The sequence below is a fragment of the Boleophthalmus pectinirostris genome, unplaced genomic scaffold (genome assembly GCF_026225935.1).
Source record: "Boleophthalmus pectinirostris isolate CB_2022bp ecotype Guang Dong unplaced genomic scaffold, ASM2622593v1 HiC_scaffold_3, whole genome shotgun sequence".
Taxonomy (NCBI): domain Eukaryota; kingdom Metazoa; phylum Chordata; class Actinopteri; order Gobiiformes; family Gobiidae; genus Boleophthalmus; species Boleophthalmus pectinirostris.
The window spans coordinates 40,173,129-40,188,434 of NW_026571299.1; the positions used below are offsets into that span (position 1 = coordinate 40,173,129).

Below are 15,306 nucleotides of genomic sequence, written 5' to 3' on the forward strand. Positions count from 1 at the left end.
TTTAGTTTCCATGATGATAGAAAGGTTTAATGCCATACTGTGAAACATTCCAAAGTAATAACATCTTCATGGAGAAAAGCAGGTGGAAAAAAATTACATGTAAGGCATATATACGGGGCGGCAGTAGCTCAGTTGGTAGAGCATTCGCCCACTGATCTGAAGGTTGGCGGTTCGATTCCAGCTGTTGTTGTGTCCTTGGGCAAGACACTTAACCCACCTTGCCCACAGTGTCTGCGTACACTGGTGTGTGAATGTGTGTGTGAATGGGTGAGTGGTTCCTTGTTGTAAAGCTCTTTGAGTGCCTTGAAGGTGGAAAAGCTCTATAGAAAAATGTGACCATTTACCATTTACCATGTGAGACATATTGCTGAAGAGTAAATTACATCTGATTACAGCAGCAAAGTACACCACAACTGAGCAGATTTAATCGAACTGAACCTAAGATTTAAAAATAATACTTTGTTCTTATCTCATATCACATTTTTAGTCTTATATATTGCAGAACAAGAACAATGCACTCTTGCTCCAGTGTCGGCAGCAGTATTGATTCTGCGAGTTTGTCAGCGGGGCTCACTAATGCGTGTGGGCAATTAGGAGCACTTTGTATTGGAAAGAGGAGAGACCGGCCCCCAGTCTCCCAGGGCTGTGCAAAAATGTCACTCTCCATCAGGCAGCCATTTACAGAGCACTGCTGTGGCCATGTGAATATGTCAGCTCCCCGCACAGTGCAGCCCAACTCTCGCAAATGAGGAGCAGCCCGGAGAGCAATGGGGACAGACGCTCACATTTGATGACATGGGAAAGATCTTGTACTGGTTGCTGGCTGTCACAGTTCAGAATTATGTAATGTCTAATAGAGAGAGGCAAATAAAAATGTATAGGTTGGGTAAGGCATTGGTTGTTAAAATGCCCAGTCTAGAAAATGGTTGATTTAACTTGAACTAGCTTTTAATGTGTCAGATCATAATAAAAAGTTATGTTGCTTAGTCCAGTATTGACAATGCATTCAAACAAATACATGTTATAGTAATGTATAATATATATATATAATATAATATAATATACACCATCAGTCAAACATTTTTTACACTATATTTTTCTTTATTATTTTCATGCTCATTTGCATTGTAGATTCTCACTGAAGGCGTTAAAGCTATGAATGACACACATGGGCCCGGTCAAGCAGAAGTAAACAGCAAGGACAAAAATTCAAGTTAATGCATCTGATATAAAAATGTATTGAACAGATACATATGTACTCTAGTTTATGAAACTGTTGACCTTTTTTCTGTACCATTTTTGGTTCTAAAGTTCCATATGTTTTAAACAGACCATGTATGAAACATGGAACAAAAATTATTTCCCAAATTTCAAAGACCTGAAAATCATGTAAATAAATGGATGTATTTCATCATATCTTGTGTTATTCCATCTTTGAACTGTTGATGAAGGTACATGATTTTTCAAAAAAAATGTATTTAAAATGATAAAAATTAGCTTGGAAGGACTGACATATTTTATAGAAATAGTTTCCTTTCATTTTGAAGTAATATTAAAATATTCAGAAGAAAAAAGTTGACAAATGATGTAAAATCCTGCACCTTCTACTTGTTTGCACAATTTTCCCTCCGTTACTTTTCCCTCCGTTACCATGACCTTTCTTAATAAAAAAAAATCTCATGACTCAAAAAGTAAGAGGTTTTTCAACCTAATCTTGTACCATATGGTAGAAAACTATATGAAGCAAATATTCAAACCAGTTTGTTAAGGATATGGAAGTGAGAACCAAGAGTTATCACTGTTTGGATTTATTGCCCAAAAAGTGCTGCATATTTCATTCCCTCTGTTACCAACATGAGTTTTTACATTTTTTGTCAACAACTTGAAAGAATATCACAGGTTTAACTTGACCCTGTTGGAGTGTAACTCTTTCCTACATTCTGATACTTTACTTATTTCAATAGTCCCTCTAGTTTCTGAATAAGAGACATTTGAATGTCAAAAATCTGCCCCTGTTTCCCTCCATTACCACTTGACCAGACCCATATAAAAGTAGCAAACAAATAAATTATCTCAAACAAAGTAATAAAATAATGCACTTTTGACATTTGTTGACTCTGACATAGCACAGCAGTGAAGTGAAAACCATTTCAGGTGACAATATCAGGAATCTCATTGTGAGAAGGCCAAGGTTTTGCAGTGCTGTCAGCAAAGCAAAAAATTATATAAAAATATACAGAATATTTAGCATGTAACATTTTTCATAATTCCATATATCTTGCCTCGTATATTTTCTCATCTTGTGCATTTATATAAAACTTTTGACTAGTAGTGTATAAAGAATTGCATTGCTTGTCGCATACTCTGAAAGTATTCACCTTCATAGCAACCACTGCACTAATAGTAATAGTAACAGGAATAATATTACTTTTATTTACAAGTTTGTTCAATTCTTAGAAGATGCAGAATTGCAAGAATTTTACACTGAAGCTGACTGACTGTTTGCATAAATCCAAAGTGAGTAAGTGAATAGCGTTGTTTCATAGAGCATTTGTTAAGTCAGCTCGCACGTGATGAGAGACAGACCATTTCCATTTAGTTGGTATGATTTATGATCATTGCCTTCCACATAAGAACACAATTGCCTATTCCTCAGGTATAGCAGGATTTAGAGCTTCCCCACGAACTGTCAGAGCCATGGGTGTCTCTATTGCTGTAATGAGGTCTTGCTGGCACTATCCTCTTTTAGAGCTTGAATGGGGTAATAGTGGTCTCCTATTCTATTTCAAACCACTCAAACACCGGCAATAAAAAGAAACAACAAAATGCAAACTACAAAGAAATAATCAGTGACATTGCAGATGGCTATGAGTAATTCTCGATCCATGATTAGATAATAGGCAGGAGAGAAAGGGTTAATCTCAAAGCCTGTTTAATACGCCTCTAATTTCATCACTAATTCCAAATCCTAATTGCTTTTCCACCAAAACCGCTGGAGCTGAAAATGTGTCTGGGACGGCGGAGAGGAAGAGACTCCGATGACTGCAGCTGACTGGTGGGAGCTGTCGGCTATCCAAATGTTACCCTGCTACAGTCAACAAATGATTTCCAATTAGGTCATAGATGCACCAGTAAACACAAGAAAGTGCTGCAAAAAGTTGATATGACATGATGAAATTTACGGTAAAAATGCTTAAATGTGAAAGCCCACGCAACAATTGAAATATATTTAACAAAACAATCTGAGCATTTCTCCTCAACCCACATCAGTTTATGGAAGAAACTTGGAATTTACCTGGAGCTACAACAACAACTTAACATGTATCTAAAAGTGTCAATTTACACCAGAGTCATTAGCTGCCCCTGCAATACTAGCCTCTGTATATTCTCACATTTAAACACCAGACTGTTTATATTTCTTACACATACATTTTGATTGGATGATTTTTGTAGTTTCAGCTATTGCCATTTCTTATGTTGTCCTTGTAAAATTTCTGTTTGGCATTGTAAAGTATATTATAGTTACCACCCACGACTATAAACTTTTCATAGTCTGAGTAAACGGTGACGCAGTTTTATTTTGAAAGGCATCGGAAGTTTATTTTGACACCATGAGCCTCCTCCTGTAGAAAAGCCTGGAGACATTCAAGCTAATTTGACGAGGCATAGCATAATTACTCCTATTGGACGCATATATGACAATGCTGGTGTAAACTGTCCAACCAGCTCATAACAAAAGCGCATTGTTACTGCTTTAGTGTAAACTGGGGGAAAGTGTCTGAACTCAAAATGCCAGAATTAGCACATTGTTCCATGATTTCTCTGTGTGATTATACATCCACAGCCAAATACCTAAAAACAAAAATCAAGCAATTGATTTTTGCACGAATAATATTTTGACAACTACTTTAGTTCATCAAGTCATTTAAATCCTGTAATTTTGGTGTTGTCTTGAGGCTGCCACAGTTTAACCTCCTAGGACCTAAACTCTCACTTTATTGATTTCTCTTTGTTATTTGGGCTGATTAGGACCTGATGAGTGCAAAAACAAAGAATTACATTTTTACATGATGTAGTTTCTGAGAAAAATTATGTCCACATATGATATTTAAAACATACTTTTTATGTTAATCATTTTGATTTCAATAAAGTCACAATTGAATAGTGATTTGCAAAAAACATTTATTAAGTGCCTGAAGAACCCAAAATGTGTTGGACATATATGTCTACATATGCGGACGCCAGGTCCTAGGAGGCTACAATATCACTATATTATACAACTATTCTAAAACAGAGTACTCAGTTTGCATAAGTCCTACTGTTATTTGTAGTGATGGGCGAATGGAGCCTTGTGAAGCATTGACACCTCAGTCGCAATATTGTCTCAAATGGTTGGACGTGTCTGAGGCCTCGGACAAACACTGACCTCTAGTGGACAAATTTAACCATCGCAAACCAGCACACAACCCACAATACAATAATAATACAATAATAAGGATGATTTTAAATAATATGTAAAGAGCAACATAAATAACATGCTGTAAGTAAGAAAATAGGTGTGACCTTGTTAGGTGGAATTAGATCAGAGTGATCCCAAACCATGGATCACTTTTTTCCACTTGTAGATGCCATCGAAAATGAAACAAATGCCAATAGTCACCAAAATCACCACTAACGTCACACAATACTCCTCACTACCCAACAGTTTTAAGAAATATTGGTGCATCTTTTATACTGTAGCAGTTTAGCGCTCGTCAAACCACGGAAGTGCGCTGAACACTCTGAAGCACTCTGAACCAATCACAGAGCGGAACATTCGGCGAGCCAATGAATCGATACACTGAAGCGATTAACAAGCAGTGGGGGGGGGGCTCCGGAGCTTGGTCTCATTTGCCCATCACTAGTTATTTGCTTTCTACATTTAAATTATCTATAAAGAAAATGCATTTATAGTATTTTATGGGGTTGTATTTATAAATCTCACAGCTCTTGGTTAGAATTTCTGCTTGATGAATGTTGACTTTTTTTTACTGCTCAAACAAATTGCCCTTGGATGTATTCATTTGAATCTGAATCTTTCTTACTTTTTTCAAGCAAATTCCTTCAAAGCTATAATATGTGAAACAGTATTTTTTCCTTTACAGAATTTGTTCAACTATGAAGCTGTTTCACAAAGGTTAACAGGTGATGTCTGGGTGTCTGGATGGTTCAAACCAGGTCGGTCTTTGTCAGGGACATGGTGTTTTTATTCTATTGGACCATTTCTGTGGGACGTGTCCAGCCAGTAATAAGGCTTCACGGAGTGGCAGCCCCCTCACTGTGATCCAAAGGGTATGTCAGGTGTACTTATGTGTCATTATGTACACGTCCATCTAACACCATTTAAAACAGATAAGCAGAATAGACAAATAGAACAGTTAAAGCAAGATAAGCAAGAAAAATACTTCTCAAGAAATAGTAAAACAAAGCTAAACATATATTATAGAGATATGCAGTTATGTGAAAATGTGACAAAAAACAATAAGAATACAACAAAACTAAAACAAATTCTCCCACAGCTTTTAGTATTAGTTGACTAATCATATTTTGATGACAAGGATTTATAAGGGATAACTACAGAAAGGAGAATGAGTTAGCTGAAGATGTGTAAAAGGGAATATTAAACTCACAAGCTGATTTATAAAATACTATAAATATACAAAATATATACTTTTTGCATAAATAATGATGTACAGATGTTGTCTTGTGGGTGCATTTTGGGTCAGATACAAGGAGATCCGTAGTTTTGAGAGCTTTGCAGGACGTGTTTAGCCAATCAATAATTTCTTTAGTCTACTATAGCCCTATATATTATTGTTTTTGTATCAATAACTCAAGAGTAAGATACTGGTATACTAACACAAATTAATACATGTATAATAAAGGGCTGATGCATTATTATATTTATATGTTGACATTAAATTACATTACATACTAAATTACATACTAACATTTTAAACTAGTTCATCTATGGAAGGACAGAAAGAGCCTTTTCATGGTTAAATGACTAAGGCTATGTTCAGACTGCAGGGCTTAACGCTCAATTCTGATTTTTTTGTGAAATCCGATGTTTTTGCGAGGTCGTTCACATTTCCAATTAAATGTGACTTGTATGTGATCCCCTGTGTGAATGTTAAACAGCCCGAAAGTGTCCCACATGTGCACTGGAGACACGAAGACGTCAACTGCAGCGAGCGTGCTCTGTGTTTACGGAAGTTGTCCAAACATGGACGTGAGCATTGAGCACTGGAGATTTTAAATTTTCTCTCGTACCGGAGCCAGAACATGAACAACTTACTTGTTTTAAGGAGGAGATTGAAAAGGAGAAGGACGAAGTTTTTGGCCGTGGTGTTTTGTGGGACAGTGGCAACGACGTCCATTGAAAGGAACGTGTGGATGTGGAGATGGAGCCAAGAGTGGTGAGCAGCGATGTGCTTCACTTCAGTGACACGGAGTTCATTAACAATTTTCGTCTACTTCAGCTCAGAATAGTGACGTTTGTGGCTTGTTGATAACGTGTAGATCGGATTAATGCGCTTTGGCCGTTCAGACTGAAGTCGCATGTCAAAAGATCAGATATGTATCGGTTTCAGGACCACATTTCGAAGTGTCCTGGGCCACATTTAAAAAAATCAGATCTGTGTCATTCAGACTGTCATTAAATGATCAGATACAGGGCACATAGGGGCCAAAACATTTGATTTGGGTCACTTCAGGCTGCAGTCTGAATGCAGCCTATGATTCTGTCACATGAAAACATTCACTCACTCAAGTACGGTACTTGAAGTCATTATTACCAATCTCTGGACATGGGAGCTTGGACATAGATTTACTTAAGTTACCTTTAATCTGATCCTTTAGATAAGCCTGGACTGAGGCTCTGCTACCTGTTTCTTTGTGTACATTCCTTTGTGTACATCCCTTTGTGTACATCCCTTTGTGAATTATTGTGTCTATTATCTTTATTGTGTAGTTAAAGTTTTATTCCAGAGGGCTTGTTTGTAGCATGCCGCATAAGAAATCCTATTGAACTACAGACAATAGTTGAACAAAAACACTGTGTAACAAGCATTGGAGACTAACAAAGCATGTGTTTACATTGTGGGAAAGGAGCTGAAGTAATTATGTTTAGGAACAATAACTTTTTCTCAGTGTTTCTACATTTATAAGACAGTACATTTATCTCAAAAAGCAAACAAAGCCTAGAGTATTGTTTGTGCAGATTACACATTCAAAGTTTGGTAATTATATGCCATTGCAATATATTGTTTTTGTACCAATCAGACATATTAAAATAATCTCTAATGGTGGAAAATGCATGTGTGATATGATTAGTTTCAGTTAGATCTGTTAGAAGTCCAACCCTTAATGCACAAAATAGTTTGGGTAAGGGATTATATTTGTATTATACTAAATATGGCCCAGTGACTGTATTTAAATCTAAAATTGTTATACTGCATGGCTCTTGATTTCTCTTAACTACAATTCTCATGATCTTATCTCTAAACTTTAATTCCATTCGCTCTCACAACCCACATTAGCAAAACAGAGCATAAAAACTTACAACTGTTGATAAACTTGAGCCTTATCAAGATTGAAAAATAGAGTTATGGCAGAATGTTTTCACGATTATGTGAAGGGTGGAATAAAATATGAGTCCACCACCTGATTGTTGTGTTATTGCTTTAATCTCCCACAGTAGGTCAGTAAACTTAAAAATCTCCATGCAGACAAGCAGATGGCTCCATGAAGCCAGGTTACAGAGGTGAGAGAGGCGACCCTGCTCACAGTAAGTGTAATAAAAAGGTAACACTTTATAATAACTACACCTTACTTAGCCTTAATAAAGCATGAACAAAGACTTAATTAATAATGAACAAAGATTTAATTAATACTGATTCACGCTTAGTAAATGCTTAATAAAGTATAATTCGATTTCACTTTAGAAAAGCTCTCAAAAAGACTTAACTAACACATAACAGCTGCCTGAATGATCATTGCATTGAATTATTAGTAAATCATTCCCTCATAGTTTACTAATGATGAATAAATGCTCAAATGGTTAGTTCATGAGTAATTAAGTATGAAATAATTATGAGTAACTATTTACAGCACAGGCAAATTAAGTGTAAGTGCTAATTAAGGTAGTAATTAAGTAGTTACTAAGTGTGAATCATTATTCATTAGGTCTTTGTTCATTATTAATTAAGTCTTTGTTCATGCTTTATTAAGGCTAAATAAGGTGTAGTTATTAGTTATTACAAAGTGTTACCAATAAAATACAAGTGAGAAACATTAAATAGCATACTATGGAACATTTATGACAAAGCAATACCATCTCCACGGAGACAAACAGCTGAAAGGTTACCTAGTACCTTTAACATCTTGTAACCAGACCCTCTAGTCGATGACCTCCTAAAAGTCTCCATTAGGCTGTGCAGCACATCCTTAAATGACTCTGTATTTCTACCTGACAACAATGACAGTGCTATAAGCTGGTGGCGAAAGGTTTGATGTGCGAGATAAGAACTCTCCCTGTAGGCGTGTTTGATGCTGTTCACAGCGTTACACAGTCCTGTGCTGTACGACATCACAGGCTCTTTGATATGTGGATCTGAAGCCTGTGATATACTGACACGTCTGATCAGTGCGGGGCGAGCACCAACTGTCATGGAGGTGATGGAGATTAGGAGAACCGGGATCACATTCTGTTACTGCTCCGAATAAGGTGGCGCTACACACTTGTTCCCATGTGGTTAAGCAAAATTTGTATTGCTCTTTACATTTTTGTGTTGTGCTGTCTGTATTTAATTTTAAAGCATTTTTTTCAGAGTATTAGGAAGTGCGCTGTTAGCATACTAGTTGTTTTTTAGCTTTACCATGGCAACAAAACTTCACTATGGCCTCTGAAAGTTGTGATGAACTCATCACGGTGAGTAAATGGGATGCTAGAATCTGTTAGAAAAGTGAGAAAGAAGTTTGGACTTTTGAAATAAATTTGTTTTGTTTTTCACATTTTTAAGACAGTAAAACTTAAACTGGCAACTGTGAAATGGGTAAGAAATCTCTTCCTAGAAAGGCCTTTTTGAGCATTTTTCATTTTGAGTATCACAGCTAAAGTGAGGAATATAGAATTGCAAACTAATGGATTCAATCTTCCCTTATACTGAAAAATATATAGTTTTTTTGTTTTGTTTCCTTGCTATACCAAATTTATGTTGGATAACTGCTGTATTGTAATTTTCAAAAAGATCACAGAAGATAACAAAGTCAAATCTGTTCAGAAAACTGATAAAGACCTTCTACCTCATAGTCCAACTTGTGCAGAATACTTAGAGTTCAGTAGTTGTTATTGTGTCAATTCCCGCAGTGTATCCCAGCCCATGTTTTTCCCATGTTTATTTTAAGGACGCTTGAATTCTCACCTCCAGCTTCATCCTCACCGTTTGTCTGTCAGCTTGTGCCGGAAACAGTCTGCGAAGGGCTTGTGCTCACATCCAACGTGCCCAAACACCATCATTATTTAATTCACTCGGTGGAAGCAACTTTTATAGCAGTCTGGTTGTTCCGAAAACCAAAAATTGCATCCAAATTAGCGTGTCCGTTTTCACATCTTGCAGACAACAAAACAACTTCCAAGTCCACTGCTGCCACTTTGCCGGATGTGTTGATAAGAATAAAAAAATCATTTGGATATATTCAAGCTTGACTACAAATATACCAACTCTTACGCCCTGACCTGAAGATGAATTGCCAGTCATTCTTGTTGCCTCACACTAAACAAGCAATTACACTGGCACAGTTTGCTGCCATGTTTTGCTAATTAAAATCCATCAATTCATATAATGACTCAGAACAACAAAAAGAGTTCAGTTTCTGCATTGCGCTTGTTGCAGATGTTACCTGCGTGTCATAATGAAGAGCCGGCAATGACACTCAACGTGACTTAATATGCTGCCTGTTAATTGGGATCAGTTTTGTGTTTTTTTGAGTGCAGTCAGCTAAAATAAATAGCAAAAAGGAAAAAAAAAAAAAAAGATCACAGTTTTTTCCTCTTGTCTGTTCACCCTTGCTAATTAGAGCTTTTGGTACATACACTCACGCTTCACTGAAGAACATGGCTAGCATCTCGGCGCGCAAAATTCAAGCCTTTTTCTATATTGTTTACAAATCCCCCTGAGGTTTAAGTTTGCAGTCAGAACAATATGTGAAGACGAACACAAGTCCTCAGGGTTTGATTGTTAGAAGAGGAGTTGAGACATTGCACATTCAGCCCTCGTCTCTGCGGCTGTGTGTGTGTCTCCGTGCTTGGTGGGATCTGATAACGACGTGGCCAGAACAAGATGGTGGAACACGGAGATCTCATATGATGCTTTGAACCGTTCAACCTCCGTGAGACCTGATTTTGTCAAGATGAAAAATGTTTTGGAATCAATAATGTACAGTACAGAACTGAGTGGAAGGTTAAAGCAGTGGTGCAAAAATATTTCCGATTTCTGAATATTTTTGAAATGAAGGTTTTCAAAGTAGTGTTTGTGTAAATTTAACTAACAAACAAAAGTAACTGTTATGTCATGGAGAAAATTTCTGAAAAACACAATAATAGGGGTGTTCAAAAATATTGAAATATCAATATATCGTTTCGCTTAATGTGATGATACAGTATCGATATCATGGGCTGCTGTATCGATATATCACCAAGAGTATTTTTTGGTATATTTTACTGAATTATTTTGTTACAGTGCTACAGTTTTGTTGCTTGTGTAGAGGAAGGAAACTTTTTTATGCGACACATTTGACATTTTCACTGTTTTGATGAATAAAATGTTTGTGTTTCATATGAACTTTGCACAAGAAGTGGTTTAACAAAGACTTTTAGTATCACAGACATGATTTAGACTTTATTTTTATTGAACTGTATTGAATCGATTTGAAATATATCATGTTGAATCGAAAGCTCACTGTATCGAGATATGTATCGTATCGTGGCCTGTGTATCAAGGTATGTATCGTATCGGCAACTTCATAATGATACCCAGCCCCACACAATAATGTAAAACCACTTTTTTAAACTGCACAGCGCTTTTATCCTTTGACATTCATCTGACACTACTGATTGTATTAAGTTTTGCAAAGCTCGCTAAGTGACTCATACCACAGTAGCTGCGTTGTTGCCAGACGAAGCCCCTTCCAGTTTCAGCGCACTATTTGACACTGTGTTGTTGGAGGTTAGCAAACTGAAAACTTTCCTTTCGTCAGATCCAAAATCACAAATTCATCTCATTATCAGGTTTCCGTGGCAACCACAAGGTTTAACCAAGTTTTGAACCATCCACCACAACATCTAACAGCAGAAATTACAAGGGGTCCTGATCCTTTTTCAGTGTGCCATGTCACTAATCACTAATTTATTCTTATTAACAAACTGCAAAATAAGGATGCCCCCAAAGTCTTGCCAGAGCATTTTGTAAAAGACATAGATTATAATGTATATGCTTGACAGGTGTCACAGTGTAGTAGATTTACAAAGACATCAGAGCTGCTGTGTTGATGTACCTGGTTTGGAGACCTCGGCCACAGATCCGTTGTAGACCTGGTTCTGAAACTCAGGCCGGTTGTCGTTCATGTCAATGACATAGATGTACAGGTCTATGGGGTTTTCCACCTGGTTTCCATTCATGTCCACTGCATGGGCTCGCAGCTGTGAAAACAACACAAAACCTCATTAGGACACCGAAAATAGACCAGTGTCGCAAAACTGGACCACATAGTACAGACACTTTTGTAATGATCAAGAGGGACGTGAAGAGACAAACAACAATGAGTGAGGGGCAATTTAATACATAAAGATCTATGCTCAGACCTTAAGAAGAGATGTACAGATTTGTTCAACATTAGCAGTGAGGAAGAGGCTTGGTGTTTGGATGAAAAGGGCACAAACAGTGATCGAATGATAGAAGCGAGAGAGAGAGAGAGAGAGCATTTTGAATGGCTTATGACGGGAGAGCCAATGGTCAGAGTTTGTGATTGACACCTAACTGTCAATGCAAGCTTCAACTTCATGACAACTCTTGAACATATACAGGTTATACGGGTTGTGTGCATGCTTTACATACATCACTAAAGTATATATTTTTCATTACTTCAACATCATGATTTTTTTTTATTCAGTGGAGATGATGTCTTTGACCATGCACACATAGTATTCCCACAAATCTATACTATTCCCTGCTGAACTTAAGTAAGTGGTGCATTAAAGAGCTTATATTACGTCTATATTATTAAATTTATGGTACGTTCTCACATGTTTAACATCAAAGCCCGGCATATTTAGGTTTCTCTCAAACTGAAACACTCTGTCCACTGGAACTGTTTGAATGATTTCAGACTTGGAATTGCCAATCTCTACTGAACTACAGGTAGAAGGTAAAGCTGTTAACTTGAAAACTACCAACTCATGACATAACAATGTGGAACAGAGCTTCTTGAGTTTTGTAGATGCAGGACATTACTCAAACATGTGTAAATGAAACACAACTCCAGGTATGTTTTGGCGCCTTTAAACATTACCATGCAGCTCAGGTTATATTTCAAATGGAAGATGTCAGTGTCCACCACCTCCACCACAGCCCACTGGTTTGATGGATCCGAGGCCCCATACACATGCTCCACACGGCACAACTTCTCTTTCTGTTAATTGGCTGTTTTATTTGTTTTGGCAAATATCATGCCCCATTTCTGCCAATGGGACACAAGATTCCTGGCACCGACCACCACCACCACAGCGAATGGAGCATGGAGTAATGAATTGATCCAGTGTCACAAAAACAACACCTATTTTATTGTTAGCGGAGTCCCGAAAAAATATCTGAGGTGCTGCATTACAAGCTGCCCCACCCCTCCCTACCACCTCCCTTTTCCTTTTATTTCTTGCTGAGAAATAATGTTTGTCAGGGTTTGTTTTGACAAAGCAGCCATTTGAATGGATGTCTCTGACTGATGAGAGGTTCCTTGACACTTCTCTGTGTGAGAATACAGAGAGGGGAAAAAAACATGGAGTGAGCTTTGTGCAAGCAAATGAGGGGTGGAAACACAAAGAGGAACATGGGGCTCGGGGGGAGAGCTGACTCAAGTAATCATCATCTACAGTGGGACGTCTTAATCTGCGCGCACGCTGCTGCTCGGTAACAATGGTCTCCAATGGTAACACTCAGTTTATGGCCAGAAAAGGCGAGAGCTATTCCTCTGATGATACAGTAGCTCACGGCAGTTAGTGATGTTCCATTAATTAAAAGGCTATGGTTCATATCCAAACTGTAGATGTGTCCTTGTGCAAGACACTTCATCCGTATTTCCTTCATGACTAGTTGTCCCATGATCAGAAGTTTTTAGTGCAAGAAACTTCACCATTTCACAGCAGTTTTCTGAGTGAATGTAAGTTGTGTTATTGTATGATATGTTTTGGTAGATGAGTCTAACATTACTGCCCTCTGAACTGGCAGGCTCACTATAGTTAGTACAAATATAGCTATAACAGGACAAACACTGCAAGAGCGCAAGAGGAAAATTGTAAAAACACATATTTTTCAGTTGGATTGCAGTTATTTGGTACCAAAAAATATATCATAATGGGACCCTTTTCAAATGGCAAGATATAAAAATAAATTCAAGTAATTCTAATACAGTTTATATGTTCGTTCTTCTTTTTGTTGCATTGTCACACCCAGATAACAATCATGTAAACAAGCATTAACTTTATTAAGCATTGCATTTATACAGCACCTTTGATGACACCCAAAGTGCTTTACAGTTCATTAATCATTCACTCCACAATCAGTGGTGCTAAGCTACTACTGTAGCCACACCTGCCATGGGGCAGACTGACTGAAGCGAGGCTGCCAATCTGTGCCATATGCCCCTCTGACCACCACCAACACTCACACACACTCCACTTTCTTACTAGGCAATATGGGTGAAGTGTCTTGCCTAAGGACACAGCGACAGGTTTTGCCTCTGGTGCCCCACTGTGGTATTCACAGTGGTCTCCCACTAACCAGGCCCGGTCTTGATTCTCTTCTGAGATCTGAGGAGATCAGGCTTTGACAAGCCGGTATGACCCCAGTGTTTTTGAACATGTCATTACGTCATCATTATAAGATACACAGGGCTATTAATGAAGCAGGGGGTCGTCCATGTTAATGAAATTATTCATATAGAAGATGCTGATACTTTGAGCTGATGTCATCAACATTCCCTGGGGGTGTGATGCTAACTAGAGGCTCTGCTCTGTCTGAGGTTTTGTTAGACTTTAATCTTCCTTGTTTTAATACAATCTGACCAGAAGAAACTGAATCAGTTGGAAATACAGCAGGTGAGATGATGTTCCTAAAATCACACGGTCCTAAAAATGTGAAAATGTGTAAATCACTTTAATATTTTTCTTGACTTTTCAAACCACCGGTGTTTAGCTTATTTGTGCATTGTGTCATCATAGTAACTGCCAAACATTTTACCATAGAAATACACCCAAGACACCTCCTGCGTGATGTTATTGCAAAGTATCAATAATGTACCTGAGAGATACTGGAGTTATACATTTTTGGAGTTATAATTCTAAAAATCATATTGGTTTTCAAACATTCGAAAGCAAATACTACTTATGAGAAAATATTTGGCTTATGGAGTCACCTGATCTAAACCAGTTATATAACAGGTTTAGTGGTCTAAACTAGCCCTAAAACGGGTCCATGTACGACTCCACCACTACTAACTCTAAACAAGGTTCATTCTTGGTTAATTATGGATTACGATTACAATATTGCAGTGTACCATACCCGACATAAACACGCCAAGCTGTAAACCTGTGTGTACGGCAGCACTGTGGCAGGACGCTCTGATATATCAAGTGCCAACATGAAAGACAGATCGGTAGCACCTGTTCCCTCTGAATCCTCACTCATCATGTGGGCTCTCAGTGTACATCTGTCAACGAAGCATCACAACACAACCCAAACACACACACACACTGTTCACACACTCTCTCCACACACTCTCTCACCCTTTGGACGCATGTAGCTGCATAATAACAACATTTACAACCAATCAAAACGGGGCCCTTTTAGCTACTTAATGATCCTCGTGATGCTCGTTTTCCATTGGCTGAAACGGGGCAAACACACACACACACACACACACGGAGCAGAGTCACAACAAACAAACAGAGCCAATCTGTTTCCTCAGCTGTGAGCGGTTTGTGGCGTGGGACGT

The 15,306-nt window shown here is 37.9% G+C and overlaps 1 protein-coding gene across 1 annotated transcript in view; it reads right to left on the bottom strand.

The window, feature by feature from the left end:
* Positions 1-15,306, bottom strand: part of LOC110171178 (cadherin-4-like) — a 345,743-nt gene that overhangs the window by 44,909 nt on the left and 285,528 nt on the right. Inside the window, 1 exon segment of the mRNA XM_020936869.2 lies at positions 11,596-11,740. Coding sequence (XP_020792528.2) covers positions 11,596-11,740 — 145 coding nt within the window.